The following is a 24,945-nucleotide window of genomic DNA, read 5'->3' as shown; positions in this document are numbered from 1 at the left end:
GGGGAGAAGGAAAGAAAGAGGGAGGAAAGGGGGGGAGTGAGTGAACGAGCTGTCTGGCTGGGTTTAAACCACGACACATAAGCAGAACAGAAGAGTCACTTGCTAAGTAAAACTCTTGCAAGCAGTGCTGACATTTTGAGGGGAATCTAAATAGCACATCAAAGCAACAACATGCAACAGCCTGAAACATCTTTAATGACATGTGATGCTTTCAGTATGGCTGAAAAAAATCCACGAGACAGCACACCCAAACTGCTGTGTTTAGGGCAGAGCAGCTGAACACGTCTTTAAGGCATTGAGTAATATGCCGCAGAGGTTCTGGAGATGAGATCTGCCTAATGTGCCTCCAGGTGATGCTGCTGCCTGGTGGCTGCAGCTCTGTTTTACAAAGAGCCAGATGGATTAGCTGCTCAAACACAAACTGTTTCTTGCAGAAACAAGCCAAGGAGCAACAGCCAGTTGCAGAAAATTGGACAAAATGTGTACAAAAGTGATGATACTTTGAGAAACCAGCAAGACTCCAGGAAGCTTTCTTACTTGTATTACGGCTGTGGCCAGTGGATCAGGATGTAGAACTGAAACAAGCCTGGCTATCCCAGAAAAGCCTCTCTTTTTCTGTTTGTTTCGGGCCGTCCCAATCCTCTGCCAGTCCTGCTCCTTCTCACTGCGGGTAAGGTGGAGGCGAGTGCCGGCAGAGCCACCAGCACCAAGGCCAGTTCAGAGACACAGCTGTCGCCACTGGGAGGGTGACAGGAGGAGTAGCCAGCCTTCTGCTCCACTCAGCAGCAAGGTATGGTGGCTGTCCAGGAGGTGAAAGGTGGCAGGTTTGAGCAATATAAGCAGCTGACATGTTAATGTTGGATTAACGGGAAGAAAGGACAAGTTTAGGCCCTCTCTTAGCTTCCCTTAACATGCTCCTCCATGCTTGGGAAAAGGGCTATTGAAGAGGCTTCTCACAGGGATGAGCTGACAGGCAGATACAGAGGATTTTGCTTGGAAGAGTAAGGGAAGGGAAATACATTGCCGAGACTAGGAATCCCATACCATTAGTAGGATTAAATTCAAAGAGCATTGTCTTATTGTGATTTTTTTTAAATATCATTTTAGCAAGAGACATTTTAACAACTCAGATGTTTGCTGTGTTATTGTTTCCATGAAGTGAATTATCAGCAGTAGTAGTACTGTGAGTACTCATTTTCTTTCAAGAACTCTCCTTGTCTTTTCAATCACTGCAGTGAAATGACAACTAGGAAGACTTGAGTTTAATGCAATAGCTGAATAAATAAATATGTAGAAAGCTGCAGATGTAAAAAGAAGAGAGAGACCGATAGGGATTTATATTCGGCATGGTGGTAACCAGCAAGAGACTGAGGAACAACTCATGGTCTGTCACTATAACAGGGAAGAGGGGCAGAAAGGTGGAGTGGTAACTACAGCCAGTGGTGAGGGACCTTGAGATAGAAAACACTGAGGCAGAACTGGGAGGAGAGCAGGGCTTTCTTTCATCTTACTGTATTTCATTTCCATCTTGCACGGAAGAGGTGGGATTCCACAAAGAGGATATCCACTGTTTATGCAGCAGCATCACCCTGGTTAAGTTTTGGACAAGGGACAAAACAATATCTCCATAAGAGACCTCTGCATGAAAATAATACAGGAGTTAATCACTATACCAGCTTATCCCTCAATGTATCCAGTGCTGCAATGTGCTGTGCACTTTATAATCTAATAGCAAATTAATTTGTTTAAAATTCAGTGCTAGCTAGGGAAAAATGTACTATCAGATTTGCTAGGATGGATGAAGCCAATGAATGAAGCAGAGAGAAGGCCTGTTTACTTCTCATAACAGCAGCAGCCTTTTGAATTTGAGGGTTTCCTTCCAGAGCTTGATAAAAGTTTTTGAACAATTACGGCATTTTTATCCAAGGGGCACACACACAGTGTCTGATAGTCACCACTGAGAAGATAAAGCCAGAATCTTTTAATGCGTTAATTGAGAATGATGCCTGTCTATCCCCTGGACACAATGCAGCCTGCTGTACTGCCTGGGTTCTAAAACAAGAGATGATTTGACATCCAAACAGGCTCAGGCTTACAGGACTTGGACAATCTTTTGCTCAGTGTTTGTTATGCAACCAGCACACAGAGGCCTGGTCTGCACCTGGTGATTCTGGCTGTATTACTGGATCAGTAAGTAATGAGAGCTGTCAGGAACTGGCAAGCTCCACTTGTAAAGCTTGTCTCTCGAATCAGTTCTGCACCCCAACTCTCCAAGTTATTTAATCAGTTTTCCTAAATGAGTGTTTACTTTTCACATTACCTTATTTGGAAAGTTATGCTGATAGCTTAAAAACAAAGCAGAGAGGGAGAACATCTAGTTTTAGCAACTGCAAGGTCACAGAAAAGCTTTTTCTTGAACTCCCTCCTCCTTAACTCCTCTGCTTTGGCCATTCAGTAGAGAAAAGCGCATTACCAGCCCTGTGTGTACCTGTATGTTAGTCCTCTCTTGGGGAAATGATGCTGCTCATTCAGGAGCCTGACTTGCTTTTCAGAGCATATAAAATGGTCATAAATAGAAGTACACTAAAGAGCAGGAATGTTTGTTTATGGTATTTGTTTGCCCAGCAGTGGAACCAATGTCTCACAGCTGTTTGTTCTTGCAACATAACCCAACCCTGGGAGGCTGTAATTCATTGTGAACTGAATTCTGGTTTCACCCTTTGTATATGAGGAACAGTTTGATTAAAATGCAGGAATAACAAAGGCAGCTTCCATTGACATACAGTAGATAACCCTTTCTCAGTCAGTCTGATGTCTTATGAGAGGCAATTTTCCCAGTCTAGGTTTTTGGTCATTTTCTGGTTTTTGTTGTTTTTTTTAGTTTGGTTGTTTGGTTGGTTTTTTTTAAAATAATAAGGCATTGCAGCATAATGAAGTACAACAGAAAATGCAAGTGTTTTCTTCACTGAAAGCAGAAAGCAGCCCCTGGCTATTAGTACACCTGGACTTCTGTGTACTGAAAAGTGCTGGGATAAATGATGGGAACCCTTTTCTAATGAAACAGTTTCTGATAAATGTTACTCAATGTTTATTTTTGAGATGTCATTGATCGTATTTTAAATAGGAGAAAACAACGTGGAATTTCAACTTGATAAAGCTGTCCTGGTTTTTACACTCCAAATATCAGGTCTTGCTTTCCTTTTCCTTTTAATGCCAATGAATCAATGTCACTTTTGTCCTTGGATGGGAAATAGCAAGAAGTAATAGTAAATCAGTATCAGGGATCCTGTTTCACCTTAGAGGAAGGTGCATTTTTTAAACTGAGGTTTAGCTGAGATTGAACCTTGAGATTTTCTTGTTTGTTTTGAAAAGTGCAATGACAATAGTTTTTCCAGCTCACATTTATTTATCATTTGGTAATCCTTACTAAAAAGCTAGGTCCACACCACTGCCCTGTGGCTTATTACACAACTCAACTGGATCCTGAAGTGGCCGTGAATAATTCCTGTGTTAAAGCAAATCAACCAAGAAACCAATCAACAAACAGTTGTCAAAAAGTGACTATCATAGAAAGAAGTAGACCATTAGTCCTGGGTCACCCAACAACTGTGTATATCCTGCATGAAGTAGAAAATGATTCTTAAGTAACATGCTACACAAGCATCTCCACAAATAGTACATTGCTATGAATTGATGATTTTAAATGTGGATAATATTATTCTAGAAAGATGCAATGTTTTGAATAAAGCAACTTCACTGCATGTTCCCTCATATAGTGAGCCACACCATGATTGCATTTCGAATCTAGCCCTTTTCACTGATGCATCTTTCTACTATGTGAATGCAAAATAACACACAGGGTATCCGGTGGTGGGAAACTTAGAGGCACTTGAAGCAGAACCTTTACAACCCTTTGTGAGTGCCCAAGGGGCTGAATGAACTGCAACAGCATGAGCAGTCTTGTGGGGATGTAATCAGTGGATAATTATTTATACTGACTCTGAATACACTTTTGTAGTGTGTCATGCAGTGGGTACGCTATCAAAAGAACGAGGGTTCCTTACTTCAGTGGGAAAGAGTATTTCTAATGGAACTGAAATCCAAATGCTATTGGAAGCTATAAAACTTCCAAGGGACATCCCTATAGTACACTGTCCAGCTCATACTAAAGGATCCAGCAAAACTGAAATCAATAACCCAGCTCAAATATATGCACAGGCTACTCAGGAAGAATATGCTCAATGGGAAAGTTGAGAGGCTTCGTGAAATATGAAATTGGAATTTGGATTACTGGGGGAAAACCCCATTTTACTAAGAAAATAGACTAGGTTTCATGATAAAACACACAGACAGATGACAGCAATTGTTAACCAGATTGAAAAAATGTGAGCAGCCCCCAGAATACATATGGCGGTAAAAAGGATTGTGAGTTCTTGTCGCACATGTTGGAAGTTTTCAGCTGCAAAACCCAAACAGGAGGTTGGAGGATGACCATGAGCACACTTCCCATTCCAAAGACTGCAAATTGATGATGTTTACATGCCTCTTGCAAGTAAATGTAAGCACCTGCTGGTAATTGTGGATCAGGATGGGTAGAAGCTTTTCCCACCAGAAAAGCTGATACTATGGGAGTGGCCAAAGCACTCTTGTGGCAAATCATTCCCAGATACAAAATACCTGAAACTATAGAGTCAGACAGGGGTTCTCATTTTTCAGTGGGAATATTAACAGTATCTATAAAAGTTTAGGAATGCAGTGACAACTACACAACTATCATCCCCAGTCCTCAGAACAGTCGGAAAGAATGAATAGGACTCTCAAAAATAAAATTGCTTGAGCTTGTAGTCAGGTAGGTTTGAAATGGCCTGAAGTTTTAGGGATAATGTTATGGGATATTAGAAATACCCCTCGCCAACCTCTAGCATTGTCATCAGCAGAAATGGTGTTTAGCAGGCACTTAGCTGTATCCAGGACCTTTGTTCCTGCTAGGACCAGCCTCTTGGATGGAAATGAACAAGGTACCAAATTTGTACTGGGGATAGAAAAATACCTACAAGAGGATGCAAGCCAGAGACTTTCAAGCAGTATTAAGCAGTATCAGCTGGAATGCAAGTATGTGACATCCTGTCTGGCAATGCAGTAATGATAAAAGTCAACCCCTTGCAAAACAAATTTGAACCCTAAATGGGAGGGTCCATATATTATGTTATTAACTTCTTACTCTGCTGTAAAGGTTGCAGAAAAGGATAACTGGATTCAGTAGTCTTACGTTGAATGACTGCCCAAAGAATATGAGTTACATTGACCACCATCAATACCACAGAACTCAGTCAGTCCTAACTTGGAAAATTAAACTGGGACTATTTGATCTTACAAAGGCTGAAGGACATCCCAGGATAAGGTAATTTTTTTTCTCCTTCTAGAGCAACCTGGACCAGGGAGTCACCCACTTCTTGACCGAGTAGACCATCAGAGACCATAAATCAAGGACAGTGTACTGTTTGGTCCTTATAGAGTGGTAATCACCTCAGGATCAGATCCAAGAAGGAAAGGTTTGAGATGACACAAGCATGGTTGGCTTTGGCTATCCTGCAATAATTGTGGCCCATGTCATCCTGGAGTAATAAATAACTGTTATAAAGGTCATTGGGAAAACCATCATTGAGGTTTGGAGCTGAGGAAATATAACCAGAAGAGGTGCAGCAAGATGATACATAAACTGATGCTGTGTATGCAGGTGGTAACAGGTTGCCCAGTGAAGGAGAGTTAGCCATGAGGCTCGATGGTTTATTATTAGATTAAGATTATCCTCTATACCTTTTTAAAACAGGAGTGGTTACCCTAGTTCTGGTATCAATCCTTCTTTGCAAGGAGGTTGTAGATCCTTTTCTTTTCTAGAAACCAAGAGAAGGAGTCAGCTTCACAAGACCAGTCCAGCAACAGTGAAAATGAACAAGAAATCAAAAGACCATTAATCAGAATTAAGTGATTGGGGATTGAGTGATGGTTGGTAAAGATATAACTGAGGGGTGTGATCTCGGGCTGGGGTCCCTCTCCAGACCCAGCTCAAGTTGTAACCTCAAAACTAATAAAAGAAGACCTGGAAACTTTCACTCAGACTTTACATTAAGCAGTGAGAACCTAGGGCAGGACCCTGTTGTGGAGAGACTGGCATCTGTAAATCTGTAACAGCTGATAATGCTAAAATTGCTTATACTAGTGTAAATACTTCCATGAGAGAAGGAAAATAAACTCTACTCCTACAGAAGGATTCATAGTACTGATTAGACTAATATAATTACATCAATAATAAAAGAACGTCAGACCTCTTATTAACCCAGTGGTACCAAAGCCTGTGTGTACTTGCAGTGCCTCTTCTTTTCCAACCCAGTATTTGGTTCTGTGTTCTGCAACTGCAGCCCTCCCCTACATTTGGCGATTTGTACCATCTAAAGTTGGTTACTCTGGAAACAGGCTACAATTTCTTCCAGCTTCTCAGCAAGAGCTGTTGAACTCCAAGACAAACAAGCACAGCAGCTCTGTTCACTTGCTTCCCCAGGTCAATGAATGTCCCTCAGGAGTTGCAGATTATTTTCCTCTTTATTATTATCCACTCTGTGAGGCCAGCCCCAGGAGAAGCTTTTGATTGACTTGAGAAAACACTGAAGTTTTGAAGTACCTTTCACAAAAGGAAGCTGGAATAAGAAATCTCACTGTTCAGAAAAATATCAGACATCTGCCCAAGTATCAGAAGGGGGTGTGGAAAGGGTCTATGGATGGTTACAGCATCAGGACCATTTCCTGAAAGACAGCCCTTCTATCTGGTGCCTTTCTTCTTCTCCCCAATCCTATGACCTCTGATGTTCTACTTTTCTGCAAGGACTACTGGATATTACTTATACACTGTTGTCTGCCATATTATCAGTCTGTTACTAGTCACTCAACTCATGGTCTTTGAAGCACCTTTGTTCACCAAGCCATTCATCAAACTGGAATCAGCCATCAAAAGTACTGCTAGCACAGGACAAAGCAGTGGATGTTTTAACACTCAAGAAAGCACAGGGTTTTTTTTTTGTTTTTTTTTTTTACCAGATTTTCCTCCTGGTGTCAGGCTGCACCAAGTGTCCTTTCCCAATCTTCTCTCCCCCTTAGGAACCTGGATACGTGAGTGACTGCAGCAAGTGTGCCACACACACTCCTTTCCAGTAAGGTGCAAATTACCTCCCTTATGCCACATGGCCAGCCATGTGCCTGGGCTGCTGGCATATGGCAAGGTAGCACTCCAGATCCTGCTTTGCTAACTTGCTGGATTATTAACATACAGGGGAGAAGGGAAAGAAAAGGCATGGGGAAATTTGGGAAACTTTGCTTCTAATGTGTGAGATTCTGTCCAAACTATCTCCTCAGCAGATGTCTTACACTAGGGACTCTTCCTTTTCTTCACAGGAGTATGACAGACCAGGAGCTCTGCAGCAAGGATGTCAACTGGCCTCTCCTACTCACAAAATGAAAAACGAAGGCTTAGAAGCTATCAGGGTTTCGGTTTTCTACTACATAGTACTGGTTGCTCTGTATCAGCTTGTGCCCTACCAATACTCTGCAGAACTCACACTTTTAATAATCTACTTGGAAGTTGCTGTGACAGCCTAAATAGACTTAATTAGTCCTTTAATTAATGGGTATTTTAGCAGACATAAGATGCCACAAAACACAAGATTATGTGTTTGAGGCCCTAGTGTAACTGCTGTGCCAACAAAAACGTAACAGAAACAACCTGATACTATGTATTTCATTAAATACTAAAATAAACTGCCTAAACCTATTTGATATAAAAATCTTCATGTCTAATGTGCACCAGTGATGCACATGCAAATGATCAGAACTGGAGAAAACATTCTCCTTGGCCTTCCTCCCTTCCTGCAGTAACCTCGTTCCCATTGGAGGAGGGCAGCTAAGTGGTAGTATTTTCCAGTTACTGTTTAAAAACTTATTTAAATGAGGTAAAGCAAGTATAAGTTTTTTCTCTAGGTAGAGGACTCAAGGTATGCTGGTAAGGACAAGGCAAAGCAGGAGGCCACAAGAGAGCTTTCACAGCGCTAGACAAGTATTTTTTTTAAGACACAGAGATATTTATAGAGTCCAAGCTCTCCTTGAGCTCCTGTGGGGGTGCAGCATCAGCAGATTAAGCATTGAGAACTCAGGCTGAGTACATCAGAGGCTGTGGGAGAAAACCAGCAGCAAAGCATGCCCCACAGACAAGCATGAAGGTGGTGAGAAGGGCAGAAGTGTCGAGATCCATCCTGGGGGGACTAAGCAAGACAGTGGGCTAGGAGTGTGAGAACTAGGTTGGTAAACATAGGTTAACAGAAGCAGCTGAAAAACTTGACAGGAATGATGGAGAGGAAATAACAACCCCCTCACTGTCACCCAATTCAGTTCTCATAATTATATGGAATTATAAATTGCCAAAACTGTCCTGCCTCATGCAAATTTCAAACAAGGGAGGAGATGCACAGCTCTAGTGTCAGGATCCAGCCTTGATTTTGCTGATGAATTGTAAGCAGTAATACATCACAAGATGCAGAAAAGGCCCACCTGGTCTTCAATCCCTTCAGGGATGCAAAGTCAATGCAAGTTTCCTTTCCATAATGTAAGAATGTGATTAAAAAGGCACAGAAAAGGAAGGCAGGCATGCTTGCCTTTGCTCAGTTATTTTTTCCTTTTCAGATTTCCTTACAAGGAACATCGTTTAAATTCTTTTTCAGTGTCACATTAACTTCAAAGATGTGTCATCTTTTCACATGGGTGAGGAAGCAGAACCCTACCATCTCTTCCCCAACAAAACTTCCCCCTTTTACTCTGAAGGGCACTGGACAAACAGTGCAATGCAAGCAAAGTTTCATACATAAATGATAAGCTCTGTATGCTTATGTCACAGCTCTTCAGTAAGGCAAGAAAGCAAAAGAAAAGCCCTCCAGAGATAGGAGGTCGGAGGGGGCTTAATTACTTACATAGATGAAAGAGTAAAGGCTTTGCCTTTCTCACATAACCAGCAAGTGGTTGGAGGGGGCACTCAATGCCACAGATTGCTCTTTCACTAGCTGAGTAAACTGGTGCCTCCTATCCTGGCAACAACACTGGTTCTATACTGTGTGACATGCAAAATCTCAGCCCGATCTAGAGCTCACAGCTGAAGGTTCCCTGTGCTCCCATCAGCGCAGATCCCAGTGCTATTTCTTACCTTTTGGGTGCTTTTCCCCTCCCCTTGCATGCTAAGCGCAAACAGCATCTGCTACGAGGAATTTAGAAATCTCAAGGGACTGTAAACAGACACAGTCTTTGGGATTTACAGCAGATATATTTTGACAAAAATTAAAAATATACTTTTCTGACATATTTTTAAAAATATGTTTTAAAAATTATTTGCTCAGGTCAGGTAAAATGATTTACAAGCATAATTCTTAGTAATCACTCTTCAGAAGTGACATTTCACAACATCTGTCCCACTCAAGCAAAGGTTCTAATATGTTTCAAAATACAGACCTAACTCCAGATATTAATTAATAAAATACTGAGTAGCAACATTTATTCCTCAAAAATCTACACATCTTCCAAGGTCAGTCCTGGCCCATTGTCACCTTGACTTTTTTTGCACATTCTAAAACATATTAACACAGGACTAACGGAATTAGATCCAGCAGAGAACAGAACAGAGAGATATTATCAGAGGAGAAAGAAAATTGGAAGAGATTTCCATAACCACAATTATAGACTTGCTGGTAACACTGCCTATATTTGCTGCCAATCTCACTGAATTGGCTGCAGTAAAAGCCAAACCTCCCACTAATAACAGCTCAGACTGCACTTGGACTGTACACAGCCTATCTTCCCCTGTCCTTTAAGGACATTAAAATTCAGATCAAGTTCTGTTTAAACCAAGTTTAAAATTTAAATCAAGTATGCCCACCGGGAACTTTACTCAGTAGCTTTTACCCATCTCGCAAAAGGGAGTAATAAACAGTTATTTCAAACCAAATTAACTACTATTAATATACAAAGTAAGAAAAAAAATCAGTCAAAAAAAAAAAAACAACCCAAGATTCAAGACAAGATTCAACTGTAACCACCTGCATGTTAACAGAGCCCTTTAAGTCAACGTTTTGCTTTGTGCCTGCACAACCAAGACACAGGCAACATCCTCTGATACTACGTGCCTTTTAGCTGAGTTCCTCCATAAGCATTGACAGCCTTGATAAGGATTGTCCTTGCTTCCATCACACTAAGTGATCTCACTCAGTTACTTAATTTAATTTTATTGATTTCTTCTTCTTGGCTTGTTGTTTGGACACGGTACCCAGAGCAGATTCTGAAATGCTCATTGATGTCTGAGGCAGAAGTAATTTTCCAGACTGTGTTGGGTACTTGGTTTTCATAAGAACTTTAAACAGTGGCTGGGACAACATATGTTTTAATTGTTTTTTCATCCCCTTCAACATCTTTTGCTTCTGGCTTTCTTCTTCCTCACTAGTTTTTCTTCCTTTGGGCAGAAAATAAAGACACAGAATGTTACAACAAGAGAAGAACTTGCATTGGCCTCTTTCACCAGGCTTTTGTAATGCTATAGTGAGATGCTAATCTCATCTTCCTCTAACAAGGTCACAACTCCCATACAGTCTGCCAGTCATTTGTGACACTTTCAGATCACCAAGGCTGTCCACAAGGTAACAAGATCAAGAAGAATCCTGACTACTGAGCAATTATAGCCCACGTACTATTCTACTAAATCATTCAGTGGACTCTCAACCCTGAATGGAATCAGGAACAAAAGGAAAGGGGGTCCAGAATACAAGGTGTTAATCCAGAGCTTCTACCTCAGGCAGAAGCTTCTTCTGTGTATTTTGTTAGTTTATGAGCCTTATTTCAGCATCTGTAAAACAGGAAGCCCTTTCCTCCTTATACATGAACACCAACGAGGTGTTCAGATTTAATAACACAGGAGAAAGAAGGGCACAGAAGAGATTTGAGAGTTAATAGGGTCAGAGACTTGAACTGGAGAAAATAAACGAAATCAAGGTTGCTGTGATGTAAATTGAAAGAACATTACTAAATCCTTTGTAACAGTGTAAGAGGCATTTACTTTATGGGAGGAATGACTGATTTTAATTGGTCTCCAACAAACAGCAGAAGAATTAGAGAATGAATACATTTTAAAGCACGAATATGGCAAGATTCTGTGTGGCAATTACAAAGTGCTTCACTTGAGAGCCACAACATACTTGGACTGGATGTGCTGTTTTGAAACTCATTCCAAAGCACAGCACACTCAGATTATGTGAAAACAAGACAGCAGAGTGCTAATTATCTGAGAGTGCTCCTGAACAATTTGGACTGAGACAATCAGTGTTTGCTTGCAAAGTGGTTGAGAACAAGCCAGTCCAGCCATGAATAAATAAAAAAATTAATCTGATCATGCTTCAAAATTAAGACATCTGCATATTTAGCAGCTAACACATTAGAAACAGCTTAAGCTGAAATGGCCCAGGCAGCACCCCTATTCAGCATGCTTTCAAAGAACTGGTAAGAAATCATACCTTCAGCTCCTAAAATTTGAATACAATGTGGCATTTTACAGTGCATCTAAGCATTGCAAAACTTCATGGCACTGAACTAATAGGCACCTCTAGCTACACAGGGCTATTCTGTGCAGCCCTATCTGAGAGAATGCACAGCGGGCATTCTCTCAGGCACAGACTTCAGAACATTTCATTTTTAAAATGTAAGAAATTATTTACTTTTATAACACCACTAAAAACCTCAGCAATTTGAATCTAAGTATTGGCTGTTTAGCCCACACAGCTCAACCTAAATAAGGCTCACACAATTTTGGCATTAGCTAGCACTTCTGGGTGTTCCCACACAGAGCTGTCAGGCTCCTGTCCTGCTGCCTGACTACAGGGGGCTGACAGAGATAAACTGAAGTAGAGAAACAGCTTTTTCTTTGACACAGAGGGGACAAAACTCAAGCAGATAGTTCTGGGCTCTTAGATTACTCTAAAATGTTTGCCAGAAGCTAAACAGTTCTTGTCCTATAACATGTCGACTTGTTTGCAGCTTGCCAGAACTCTCACACCTCACTCACTCAGCTCCAGCACTATCTACTGCACAGCCAACCTGGAAATACCAGCATCACTATGTTCTAAGTCATGACAGTCCTTTCCTTCCCCTTCTGCCCTGCAGGTTTTTAAGAATTATTCTGCCATGGTGCAGCTGCTTCTGAACACCAGTTCTATCAGAGCACCTGAGCCCCATAGGTTTATATCCGTGAACAAGCAAAAATTTCCACTTGCCCATAAGCATGTCATCATCAAGATCAATCTCAAGAGCCTCTGCAGCTTGCTGGAGCCAAGAGTTGTGTTGTTTTGCCCGACTGTTGAAAAATTCTACGTTCTCAATCTGCCGTGCCAAATTCACCCGCTCCTGCAAAAAAAGTGCATTTTAGACACTGTGATCAGGTTTAAATGTGGGGCACTTCAGCAGAATCAGTGCTTGAGAGCATGCATTACAATGCAACCAAGATGCAGAGAGACACTTCTGTTCCCTACTGATATCCCAAGCCGGTGGCTCAAATAACAGACCATTTGCTGAAGCATTCTCCTCCTTCACTTCCATGATAGAATCTGACTTCTAAAATATCTCAACTACTAAACAAGCCAAAAAGTTAACTCCTCCTTCTTTAAATGAAACATTACAAAAACTTCAGAGAGGTAAAGGACAAACCATGATTCAGACATTTCCAAGGTACATGGTGCACCTTATAGTAAAGTTACTAGTCTCAGGAGTAAAGGGCAGCCACTACCTTCATCCCACTCTGAAGGAGTAATCTCCTGCCACCCGTACGCAATAAGGTACTCCTGTTTTCAGAAATGCAGCTGGATCTTGTTTAGGCACAGGACAAAATGTCCTGTCCTTCTTCCCAGCTGCACACTGATAGAGCAAAGATGTCCAGCAAACCCAACATGACCTGCAGCCTTCCAGCTGGGCCAAGCTGTCTTAGATCTAATTCGTTATGGGCAGAAAATCTGCACTGACAATAATAATCAACCCATCAGCAAGTTCTGTGGCTTGGAACATGCCTGTGGATACACAAAACAAACCCCTGTGCTGGACACCCTGACCACCCCTACTGAACAGTCTGGTGCTACACAGTAACTGCATCAGCTAGAACTGCCACATAATTAAGAAGTAGAGAGACAGGAAATTAAATGTGCAGTGAGCTAATAAAATAAACCAGTCACATCTTCTTAGACCATTACAAGAAATTTTAATCAGTTTTTCCATCTCTGTAAAACTTGAGTTCTCTTTCAGTCTTTCTTCTACCATGGTTCACCAATTCTATTCCTCTCAAGTGTGAAATCCCTTCAGACTTTTCCTGAACTTGAAGGGAGGCAAGCAGAACCAGGGAATGAGCATGCCAAAGGGACAGACATAAAGACCCAGCAGCACTAGTTGTCCCAACTACTATGGCTTTGTGACTAAGCCTAGGGCAAAGTGTAAATGAGACCTGACCCATATGAAGGGCCTAGAAGGCTGAAATCCTGTACTTACAATTACAGGCATCTTTTCTGGGGAGAGGAGCACTACTACACGTAGGAGAGATTGTGAGATGGTGTGGAAACAGTATCTATTTACTCATTAATTGACAGAGCATGATAGGAGCTGAGAACTACTCATCAAGAAACACAGAAGGGACCTCTGAAGAAACACTCTAAAAACAACAGATTTCTTTCAGTAACCAGAAACTTTTGGTGGGTGGAGGGGGCAGATGGAGGAGGAGATGGAAGAAAAAAAATAATTATCAAATTCTCTTTACCAGAGGAGAAACATGAGACTGTGGAAGCATTTATTTGATTTCTCCCTCTTTCAGAAAGCTGCATCTCCTGGAAGATTCGTACTAAATACCATTTTGATGGGCTTCAGTAGCCTCACAATACAGGAACTTCTAAAAACAGCAGACAACTCACTACATCAACTGAGAAGAGGCAGATGAAGACCACTGAAGATCCCTGGACCTGCTACTGTTCTCTAGTCTAACACCTAACAGAGCCATCTTAGCACCTGAGCCACAAATCATACTTGCTTCCCTGTTCTCTTTTTGGGAACCTAGTCAGGAGAAGCTCTGCTTATCAACATGCAAGAAAACTGTAAGGGATATTTATGTGTGAACACCCTTCTTCGGCCAGTTACTGAAATCATAAATATTGTTTAAAATAAGATGTGATTAACTTCATTTTCAAATCTGGGCCCTGAAGAGTAACTTTCATCTGAAATCTGGAAAAAATGTGATGGGCAATGTAAACGTATATTATAAGTAAGCAAGCAACTACTCAGGCTGCAAAGAGATTGCTGTTTCTTTACCTTGATAGAAGTCATGCACTTGGTTTCAACTGGGAAAAATGGCAGTTCTTCACTTTTTTCCAATGTCTTATAAATTTTCCTAAAATTGATTAAGTCATCAGGGCCAATAAGTAGTAGGCTGAGGCCTTCATTGGCAGCTCGGGCTGTTCTACCGCTTCGGTGTACGTACAGCTCAGAAGTACGAGGGACCTGCAAATATTCAGAAAATACTATGAAGCTCACCATGGAAAACTAGCAGCAACCTAGTGTACTCTGGCCAAAAGGTTGCCACAGGACATTGTTTTTTATATACACATGGCACACTGCAAGTAACGCAGCTGAAGGTAATATAAAAGACGATGTCTGGAGACACTTCCTGTTCCCTAGTCCACTATTCTTCCTTGTATAATCTTTTGTGAGTCTCTACTAACTTCTGACCGTCTGTCATTTAATTTGAAAAATATTGTATGTCTTCAGAGTTATTTGACACCTCTGTATATCAAAGTTAATCAAAAAGCCCATCAAAAAGCGCATCATCAAAAAGAATCATCTGTTATGTCATTCGTCATATATAATCACATATTATGTATAGTCAGTCACTGCAACAATGAGATCCTTAAGTAAAAAGCTCTAAGTACAGTTGAATTAATGATGATTAAATCTCTATACTTGGGACTATACACAGGACCAAGAATCACAGATTTAGTGTCCGGGATCAACAAAATTTAATTACAAAACCAAAACAATAAAAGCAAAAAAAATAATATTTAACCTGGTAGTGGATGACATACTGCACATTGGGAACATCAAGGCCACGAGCTGCAACATCTGTTGTGAGGAGGACACAGCTGAGAAAGTAATAACATTTAATGAACATAAAATTGAACAGTAAACCATCTGCCAAGGAACATAAAATACAGCAGCCCAGAATTCTGCCACAGCAATTTAAGGAACAGATTTGTACTATATCATCTGCTGGAAATACACCGTTTGTTTGGCCTTACAGAAAATAACACCCAGTATTATATCAGAAGCAGTCTTGAAACAGCAATTCTTAAAGTAAAACAAAAAAATGCAAATGCTACCTTCAGGAGGTCTGTCCTGTTTACAATAAAGAAATTCACTACCTTGCTGGATCCTGTTTTCCCATGCTTTTATTCTCTCCCAATTCACAGGAACACTAGTGCATGTCACTATTCAATGACCTAACTCAACCATTTGGATATGTTCCCTTTCATTACATTTTTCAGTGCTTGGCTCAGGCTGGGTTTAAAAATACCTTTAGCTTGATATGACATTACTATTAACAACACAGCTGATCTTTTTGGCAGTACAGTTTCACCAGTTGAGAATCACATTACTAACTTTGTAATTAAGAGCTTTTGGGGAACTTCTACCAAGTTGCATTTGCGGAAGTTCTCTCAGAAAATTAAAAGCTAGAATGACAAGGGGGGGGGGATTCTGTTCTGACAATTAGTATTTCTCCCTACCCTAGAAATGAAGACCTAAAAAACTTAATGACCTTTTATATAAACAGTCTGCTACAGAGAAGGATGTCTCCTTAGAGTATGGAACAATTTGATTTTAAAAATCTCCCATCAACTGAAATGAGCTACTTGTAGGTGAGAGGAATTTCTTGAGATTTTATGGCATACAACTGCATACTCTATTGCTACAAGATTCAAAGGAGAATTAAACTAGAAAAATCTATGGCTTGCAACCTGCAAGATGCCATGATAGAAGGCCTCACAAATTTCTTCTTGCCTTGAAAATGTGCAGTCCCTGAAAATGCCCTATCTGGCCTAGACCAATGCTACTGATACTACATTTTGCCAAGGAATACTGCAGATCTGTCATAGCAATTCAATCTCTGTTCTCCCTGCCTCAGTCTATTTAAAAAGTACAAATTCCCACACTCAGACAGCATGCAGCACTTCACAGCAGGACTAAACTGAGGTGTCTGGATTATGGAAGTACTGAGACCATCAACCTCCTCCCAAAGGCCATTCCAAAGCCAGCAGGAAACAGTAACTTCAAATGGCAAGACAGGCCTGCACGGGCAAACTTGACTGCCTACTGTTGCTGAAAGACATAACTGCCCCTTTTCTTGCATTGCTGCAGAATACCTTGACACTCAGGAAGCTAATTCATCTAATTAAACCTGCAAAATCCCAACCCAGCCAGAAGTGGTTAGCTTTCTGATGGCTTAGTGGGATTAAATGACTTACAGAAGTATTCAAATGAGCTGCAGAGCTAGGGCACAGGGGCAGAGACGTGCAGGATAGTTATAAGAACATATGGCTGCAAATGGGGCAAGTGACAGCTCCTTCAGCAGCAATGAGCTGCCAGACCACAGGATAATTCAGGCTCCAAGAGACCTAAAGAGGTCTCTAGCCCAATTTCCTACTCAAAGCAGAATGAGCAATAAGATTGGAAGAGTTTGCTCACAGCTTTATCCAAGCGAACCTTGAAAACCTCCAAGAACAAGTAGCCTGTCCCAGTGCCTGACTGTTCTCATGGAGAAAAAGCTTTTTCTTAGACCCAGAATCTGTTATTTTAACTTATACCCCTTATCTCTCACCCTCTTACTGTGCATCACTGTGAAGAGCCTGGCTGCATCTTCTGGATAACCTTCTTTTAAGATACCTGAGGGCTGCCATTAGGTTTTTCCCAGGTGATATACAAATCCTAAGCCTCTCACCCTTACAAAGCCAGTGCTTCTTGACCATCCCTGGTGGCCTTCCACTGAACTTGCTCTAGTTCATCACCTCAACCATCCTGTGAAACCTCGTCCTGAATTGTTAATAACCTCGCTTCCCCAGTTACCTTCCCCAAGCCGCTCCTACTCTAACAGCTGTTTTCTTTCCCTGCTACCCTTTACATGATTTCCTCTGCTAGGAAGTAGAAAATCAATTCACCTCTCTCGCTCAGCAAACCTTTCCAGGTTTTTCAGCCTTTGCTTTTGGTGCATGTTGGCGTGCAAAGGAAGAGGATCACAATTTAAGATTGTGAGGAGAGAACTGAGGCGTTTCACACAGTCTATACTGTTTGCAAAGACCATGGTTCTTCCTGGATACTGGAGAAGAAAATAATACAGATAATAGTCCTTCTCATTTGTATTACAGTGGATTCTGGTTTCTGTCAGTGTTTCAACAGTAGCCTCTTTTCTTGTTAAGTCTATTACTTTGGGTTTGCCCTTTATTCCTGTTTTTTCCATTAACAATTCTAGTTTGGTCTTCTTGTCCATCTTTTTAGCATTCTTCTTCTGTAAAACTCTTGTGGGAGTCAGATGGACTAAAGTCAAAGTGGCAGAAAAAACAAAAGTTTGCCGTTGAGGGTTATACTGTGAATCATTTAAGATTTCCAGCAACTGAGACAGCTCTGAGAAGTGACCTTTCTCAACCATTCTGTCTGCTTCATCAATCACAAGGCACCTGTCAAACAGAAAACATACAGTAAAAATTCACTCGTACATATAAATACAAACCTGGTATGCTTAAAATGAACATTTCCTGATGAATACATGAGGGAAGTTCTAAAACCCATCTAAAACCCAAAGAAACACCAGGTACACGAGGGTAGCTACAGTAGCCTTACACTTTTTTAAAAAAACAGGTTTTAAAAGGAAAAAGGGTGTTTTTGCTACTGGTTTAACTGACATTTAATTGACACTTCTCATCAACGGACCCTCCACCCATATAACCACTGTGCATTTCAATAAAACACTCTGGCAAAGAAATATGTGATCTTATGTATTCTAAATTATTTAATCAGTTAGTAAACACAATCGGCATGCAGTGATGCCCAGTTCAGCATCCAGCAGTTAGTCTAAAAGGCACCGTTACCTGAGCTGCCGAAGATTTGAAAGATGTGGATGTCTCTCTTTAACTAACTCCCACAGGCGGCCTGGGGTTGCAATTACAATTTCTGGCTTTCGATTCAGCACACGTTCTTGCTTCTGTGCAGCCATGCCTCCAACTATAATTGCAGTCTTAATGCCTAGAACACGTAAATAACAGTTTTGATCTCAATAATTTATAAATGAATGTCTTTACATCCATCCATCCACCAAAAAGAATTATTTTAAGAAGTCTGCAGCGCAACTTTCAGCAAGCATTTTGGCCAGGAAACTTCAAGGGTTTTATGTAACACTGAATGCACAGCAATGCCCTTAATTTTACAGAAAAATCCTCATTAGAATTGGATGCCAAAAACAAAGTAGTTTTTCTTTTACTGTACCTATCTTCCAACAGCAGGAAGAATCACATATGCCCTCCACAGCTGTTAGCTTTGCTAACCCATATTTCAGAATCTCATGTTTTGTCAATGATATCTGCATGAACAGGTATGTTCCTGTTAGGAATAACCAGCAGGCTCCTCCAAAAATAAGACCAAGAAATGCTTGGCTTGCTAGTAACTGCTCATTTGCTATAGAATAATCCTAACAAGAATGCTTCTGCCCAATTAATGATTTTCTGGACTGCACGGCAGCACAGACCCTAAGTTAGCTTTAATTAATTTGCTCAGGTACTAAAGGGAGTTTACCTTTGGAAGCAGAGAGTCCACACATGGCTTATTTCACCCTATTTCTTCGAAGACTACACTGGCCCATAACAAACTCAATGCTAGTGTGCAAGATTCCTCCAGTACCCGAGCTACCACTGCTCTCTCTTCCTATTTCTTGTGGAATCCCATTCTTCCAGGTGGGGATTCTTTCCAAAGCGAATTTGAGACAATAAAGAAAGCCCTGCTTTCTATTTATCTTCTGCTGCAGCAACTATACATCACTTGGTGAGCAGATTTTTATGCACAAATAGAACTACTCTTATCAGAACTGTACTGACATAAATTGAGGAGTTAAAATTAGCCTTGCAATTAGCTGTAGATTGATGAGCACAGCAGGATGTACAGACACCAAAGGAAGATGTGCTTAAAAGCAGTTCACTGCACTACATATCCTCACCAATAATTACTGCTATTGGAGAAGTAAGTAGGGAGTTGTTTCCCAATTATCCCTATCTTGAACAGTTTCACATCCTTGCTCAGTCACTTAACAGATGTGCTGACCTCTGGTTTGGAAGAGAAAGGAACAGGATGGAATGTCTTTCATCGGCCTTGTTACCCAGCAAAATGCTGTGGCCTGACTGCTGCAGGAGGTAAGTCAGACAATCCAGCAATACCTTCCTATACACCCTTAAAATTTATGGCCACAATCTCTTTTTCTGATACACAGATAGGTAAATGAAAATGATATATAGAGAGATATATCTGTATGTATTAGCTACATAGATCGAAACATCTGTCAAAAAGAAAATTATGATCTGTACTTCCTATATATATACAAATTATTTTTCATATACAACCTACATTATCCAAAACCAGGACAAAGCTGTGGCTGAGTACTGATTCTGTGTTGCTAAATCACCAGTTAATAGCTATTTGAAAAAAAGAAACAATTTAAAGCAAAATATCCCATATTAACTGTTTACTTCCACATGCAACCCATTGAAGACTCTTAATGCATTTCTCAAATACCAGGGACTACAAACCCTAGCCTTGCAAAAGCCACCCCAATCTTATAATGTGGAAGAAACTGTGGCACATATTCTGGCTCAACACAAATGCTAAGATCCTAACCCAGCACAATCTGGGACATGACCCATGGGGTCTACATACCTGTAAACTTTGCAACTGCGTCAATGTGGTGTTTTACTTGTACAGCTAATTCTCTTGTGGGCGTAAGGACCAGTCCTAAAAGTGGCCTCTTCTTACGGTAGTCAACAATATGAGTCTCATCACCCGAATCAAATTCAAAATTTTCCAGCACCTTCATACAACCTGTTGTGAAAGATGCATCATCTCCACAATCTTCAGCCTGCTGATGGGTTAGTTTTTCTGCTTCATTCTCATTTTCCCAACTTGTTTCATCATGATGCTGATGGGAGTCTTTAAAAACACTGTCATTTCTGGTTGTTAAGCTGTTTGATTTTTGCCACTGCAGCACAGAATGAATCATTGGAATTGCAAATGCAAGCGTTTTGCCGCTTCCTAAAAAAAACAAACAAAAATAATAACACAGACCAACGAGTCATTTATTTGAAAAGATGAGAAAAGCAACAATCGCACACTGTTCTTATACAGTTGTAACAGACACACACTATTGATTTTCAGAAGACCAAAAACTTGGAGCAATAACATCTTTTCTCCTGTTCCTTTTGTAAGTCTTGAGGTCACCAATAGCAAATTTCCTGGGGAACAGGTATTTTTTCCAATTACTAGCAGGTCAGGCAGATTCATTTGCTCTCAAAGTGTTTTTTAAAAACTGCAGTTGCAGGCAAGGTACTTTTATGCCCGTAAGGAGAACATCATGCCCTAATTGACAGTTCCAATCCATGTTCTCCAAATAAGGGAATAGCAAATGAGGCCAAGGACAAACCGTACTTCAAGGATTCACTTCCATCTTCAATTTACAGCACTGTGTTTACTACCTTCTAAGAAACTGTATCTGGAAATACTACACCATCTAATTTCCTGATCTCTCACCAGCTCACATTTTTGCTATCAAAACACATAAATCTGATCCAAAACAGATTATGCACTTTGGAGACAAGAGAGTTGTCAAATACAAAAATGCTCTCTGACTTTAATTTCAGGGGTCCACTGTACCAAACTGTGAGTCACATTCCTGCCACATATTCCCTTCTGAACTGTCACTAATAAAGATATTAAGAGAAGCCTGGTAGCACAACCACCCCAGTTAAAGTTCTCATCAATACCAGCTCATCAGCCACAAAAGCAACAGCCAGAGCACAAGACACTATTATACCACTCCTGTAATAGGTGTAATAGGCAGGCCAGTGCTGGGAAGCAGTCCTCTGGAAAGCTCAGTTCCTTAAGCATTGTTTGTCCATATCACAAACCCATAATGGTTTACCAAATCTAGTAACACAGGATTTTGCCTGTTTAGGAAAGAACCTTAATATTAGTTAATACATAGCTAAGCCCAGTACCATTATCCAGACTAACACTGCTGTGAAGTCTCTTCATATCCCCTTCCCCATCTTTCTCCAAGACTGGGAGGTCTCTTACCATTTCTGCCCTTGAAGCAGAAAATGCTTATATATGTACTTGCAGAGCACTGATATGGTAAGATTCTGCATTACTAAAATATCTGTTTTTAAGGTGAAGAACACTGCTGATCTTGAATTAAATGTAATGCAATTTGGCTGGTGCAAATATCAGTACTGCACCCAGCTAGATTAGGGCTGTGATATTCAGAACTATTCTGCAGGCACTAGATTCACCCACAAATTAATCAAATAATTCCCTCACAGCACCCATTATCTTCACAACACACAGCTCACATATCACAGTCAGGCTTGCAAAACCAGGAGAAAAGTACATCTTAGCAACGCCCAGACACTACAGCTCAAGTTAATTCATGTTTTTAATGGTTTTAAATGGTAAGATTTTTACACAGATAAAGTTGGGTTGCTTAACCAAAAACTTCACAAGTTCTACCTGGTAATGAACAGAACTGGGCAGATCCACTGCAGAAACAGTGAGCCTTGATATTCCCCGCATCAGATCTCCACAGGGATCTACTGCCGTATACTGTGTGACACTGCCATATCAAAATCTTACCGTTCTTCACGTTACTACCAAAAAGGGGACATGAGTGTTTTCTTGACCTGTCATGTTTCTCCCTCAGGCCCAATGCTATGGGAAGTGCTAGAATGTAGGGGGAGGAGGAAGGAGAAAGCCTGTCCCAGCTGCATCACTTCCTTACAGACAACTGTCCCAATCTTCTCCCAGATTTCTACAGGAACACAGATGACCCACTGGGATCTCTGGAGAGAACCTGGCTTTCTCTCATGAAAGAAGAAAATAAATGAGCAAACCACAGTCCTACTGCCTCAGTGTGATGCAAAACTAGACAATAACAACACAACCTGCCACCACCCATTCTGCAGCTAGAGAGGGATTTCCTTTCCACCAGTGCCCAAATGGCACTTTTTTGCACCACAAAAACACCATTTAAATTTTCAGTTCCATTTGCAAAAACTCTCCCTGCAGGCCTTTCTAATCCTATTACAGTTAACAGCACTAGACTAGCTTCTAATTAAAATAAAAATGCAAACCGCTACATATCTGATTAGTTACTATACCTTCATGCTCATGAGTAGTAAATGGCTTTACAAGACAAGCAGTGAGATAAGGCAACTAGAACAGATGAAAAGGACACAAAGGATGCCTTTAAACCAAGGAGCTTCTAATTATGCTTTCACAGCTACAGGTTGGGCAAAGAAGAGATTCCGAGCAGCCTTGCAGAGAAAGACCTGGGGGTGCTGGTGGATGAGAAAATGAGCATGAGGCAGCAGTGTGCACTCACAGCCCAGAAAGCCAATCGTATCCTGGGCTGCATCAAAAGGAGCATGACCAGCAGGTCAAAGGAGGTGATCCTGCCCCTCTACTCTGCCCCTCTTTTGAGACCTCACTCGGAGTATTGTGTGCAGTTCTGGTGTCCTCAACATAAAAAGGACACGGAACTGCTGGAACAAGTCCAGAGGAGGGCCACGAGGATGATCAGGGAACTGGAGCACCTCCCGTATGAAGACAGGCTGAGAAAGTTGGGGCTGTTCAGCCTGGAGAAGAGAAGGCTGCATGGAGACCTCATAGGAGCCTTCCAGTATCTGAAGCGGGGCTACAGAGATGCTGGGGATGGACTATTCATTGAGGACTGTAGTGACAGGACAAGGGGTAACGGGTTAAAACTTAAACAGGGGAAGTTTAGATTGGATATAAGGAAGAAATTCTTTCCTGTAAGGGTGGTGAGACACTGGAATGGGTTGCCCAGGGAGGCTGTGAATGCTCCATCTCTGGCTGTGTTCAAGGCCAGGCTGGACAAAGCCTTAGTGGCATGGTTTAGTGTGAGGTGTCCGTGCCCATGGCAGGGGCATTGGAACTAGATGATCTTTAGGTCCTTTCCAACCCTAACTATTCTATGCTTCCTATTTTTAGGGGGTTTGAGAAAAAAAAAATGTTCCACTGCTTAAAGATGACAAAACTTCAAACGTACGAGCAGCAATGTAATGCTCTGAGACTTCATAGCAGTAAGTATAAAAGGAGCTATAACACATTTCACAAAGGCTAGCAATATTCAAAGACAAAGTAGGAGCTTATCAGAAGATAGACACAAGACAGCACCTCTCTGTTAGAGTTGTATACATTACAGGTATCAATGTAATACTTCAAGCACAAGCAGTGAGAAGGGCTGGTGACCACATACAGGGCAAGCCCAGAGGCAGAGCCTCTTTTGCTACAATAAAGGCTTAGACCATATTCACACCTAGTACTGTGCTCCAAGTTAGTACTGAGTCCTCTTAAGAGGAACCTACTCCTCTGCTTTGCCTTGGCACAGGTATATCTACATAAGTTAGGCTGCTGGAAAAATGACCCCATCTGTTTTGTTAGTTCCCAAATGAGAAACAATTTGAGAAACAACACAAAAAGACTTCTGTCAAAAGCAAAAAAATCTCATTGAGACTTCAAAGCTTTGTGCACTGTACTTTGGAAAGACAGAAACTCCTGTATTTATAAGTTACAAAGCTGTAATACTATACAATGAATCATCACTAGTATGTTGGATACACAGAAGACACAAACTCTTCTTCTACATATAAATGCTGCTTCTGTTACATACGCAAACCTGTAACCATGAGCTGTGTTTAAAGAGGGGAGATGGCAAGTTCCCAGCACATACAACCAGTTCGACAGATCTGTACCTGTTTCCGCAGCACCAAGAACATCCATATTATCCCGGATGGCAGATGGCAAGGCTAAGGCCTGAATAGGAGTTGGAGCACTAAACCCCAGGTAGCTCAAGGCCCGCAACACTGGTTCAGGCACAAAGAGGTCTTTCCATGCAGACACATCTGCTTTGTGATCAGTTGAGGCAGATAAAACTTCTGTTGTCCAGTTTTTAACTTTTTTAGAAGTAGGTACCGACAGAAGAGCTTCCTGAGCTTGAGAAGCCTTATTTTTAGCTACCTTCTTTTTTTTCTTTTTCTTTGGAGCACCTTTTGCTCTTGACATACTGTTTGCCAGATGTCCATGGTCCTCATCATCTACCAATTTGACTGTTTCATTATGCTTTGCCTCTTTATCAACTGGCACATCAAATTCTGCTGCACTAGTATCATCGCTTTCATCTGTTTTGCTTCTCAAATCTTTGGCTTTCTTCTTCTTTTTGGGAGGGATGACAGGTTCTTCTTCCTCCTCCTCATTACCTTCTTCTGAAACACTCTCAGCCTTTCTCTTCTCTTTTACTTTTCCCACTTTGGAAGAACTTACTTGCCTGTAGTCTGTAAGTTCCTCCAAACATACTATACTTCTAAACTCCTCTTCAGCAAATAGATTTGGGTCGATTTGCACAGTTTTCCATTTTCCTATTACTTCAATGCCTTTTTGTTTCAACTTAAAAGATCTGAATCTCCCTCCTTTCCTGGCCTTCATTTTTACCTGGGAAAAAAAACAAAAACCCAGACCTGG

The 24,945-nt window shown here is 41.1% G+C and overlaps 1 protein-coding gene across 1 annotated transcript; it reads right to left on the bottom strand.

The window, feature by feature from the left end:
• Positions 1 to 9,338: 9,338 nt before the first annotated feature.
• Positions 9,339 to 24,945, bottom strand: DDX24 (DEAD-box helicase 24). Its single transcript, XM_062637583.1, has 8 exons — positions 24,180 to 24,945; positions 20,071 to 20,442; positions 18,240 to 18,393; positions 17,313 to 17,828; positions 15,167 to 15,242; positions 14,416 to 14,604; positions 12,344 to 12,477; positions 9,339 to 10,533 (listed from the first exon to the last, which is right to left on the bottom strand). The coding sequence occupies exons 1-8, from the start codon at positions 24,907 to 24,909 to the stop codon at positions 10,302 to 10,304; spliced, it is 2,403 nt and encodes an 800-aa protein (XP_062493567.1). The 5' UTR covers positions 24,910 to 24,945; the 3' UTR covers positions 9,339 to 10,301.

The sequence above is a fragment of the Pezoporus occidentalis genome, unplaced genomic scaffold (genome assembly GCF_034315485.1).
Source record: "Pezoporus occidentalis ecotype Australia unplaced genomic scaffold, CSIRO_AGI_Poc_V1 ctg115, whole genome shotgun sequence".
Lineage (NCBI taxonomy): Eukaryota > Metazoa > Chordata > Aves > Psittaciformes > Psittacidae > Pezoporus > Pezoporus occidentalis.
This window is presented reverse-complemented; position numbering and strand designations above follow the sequence as displayed.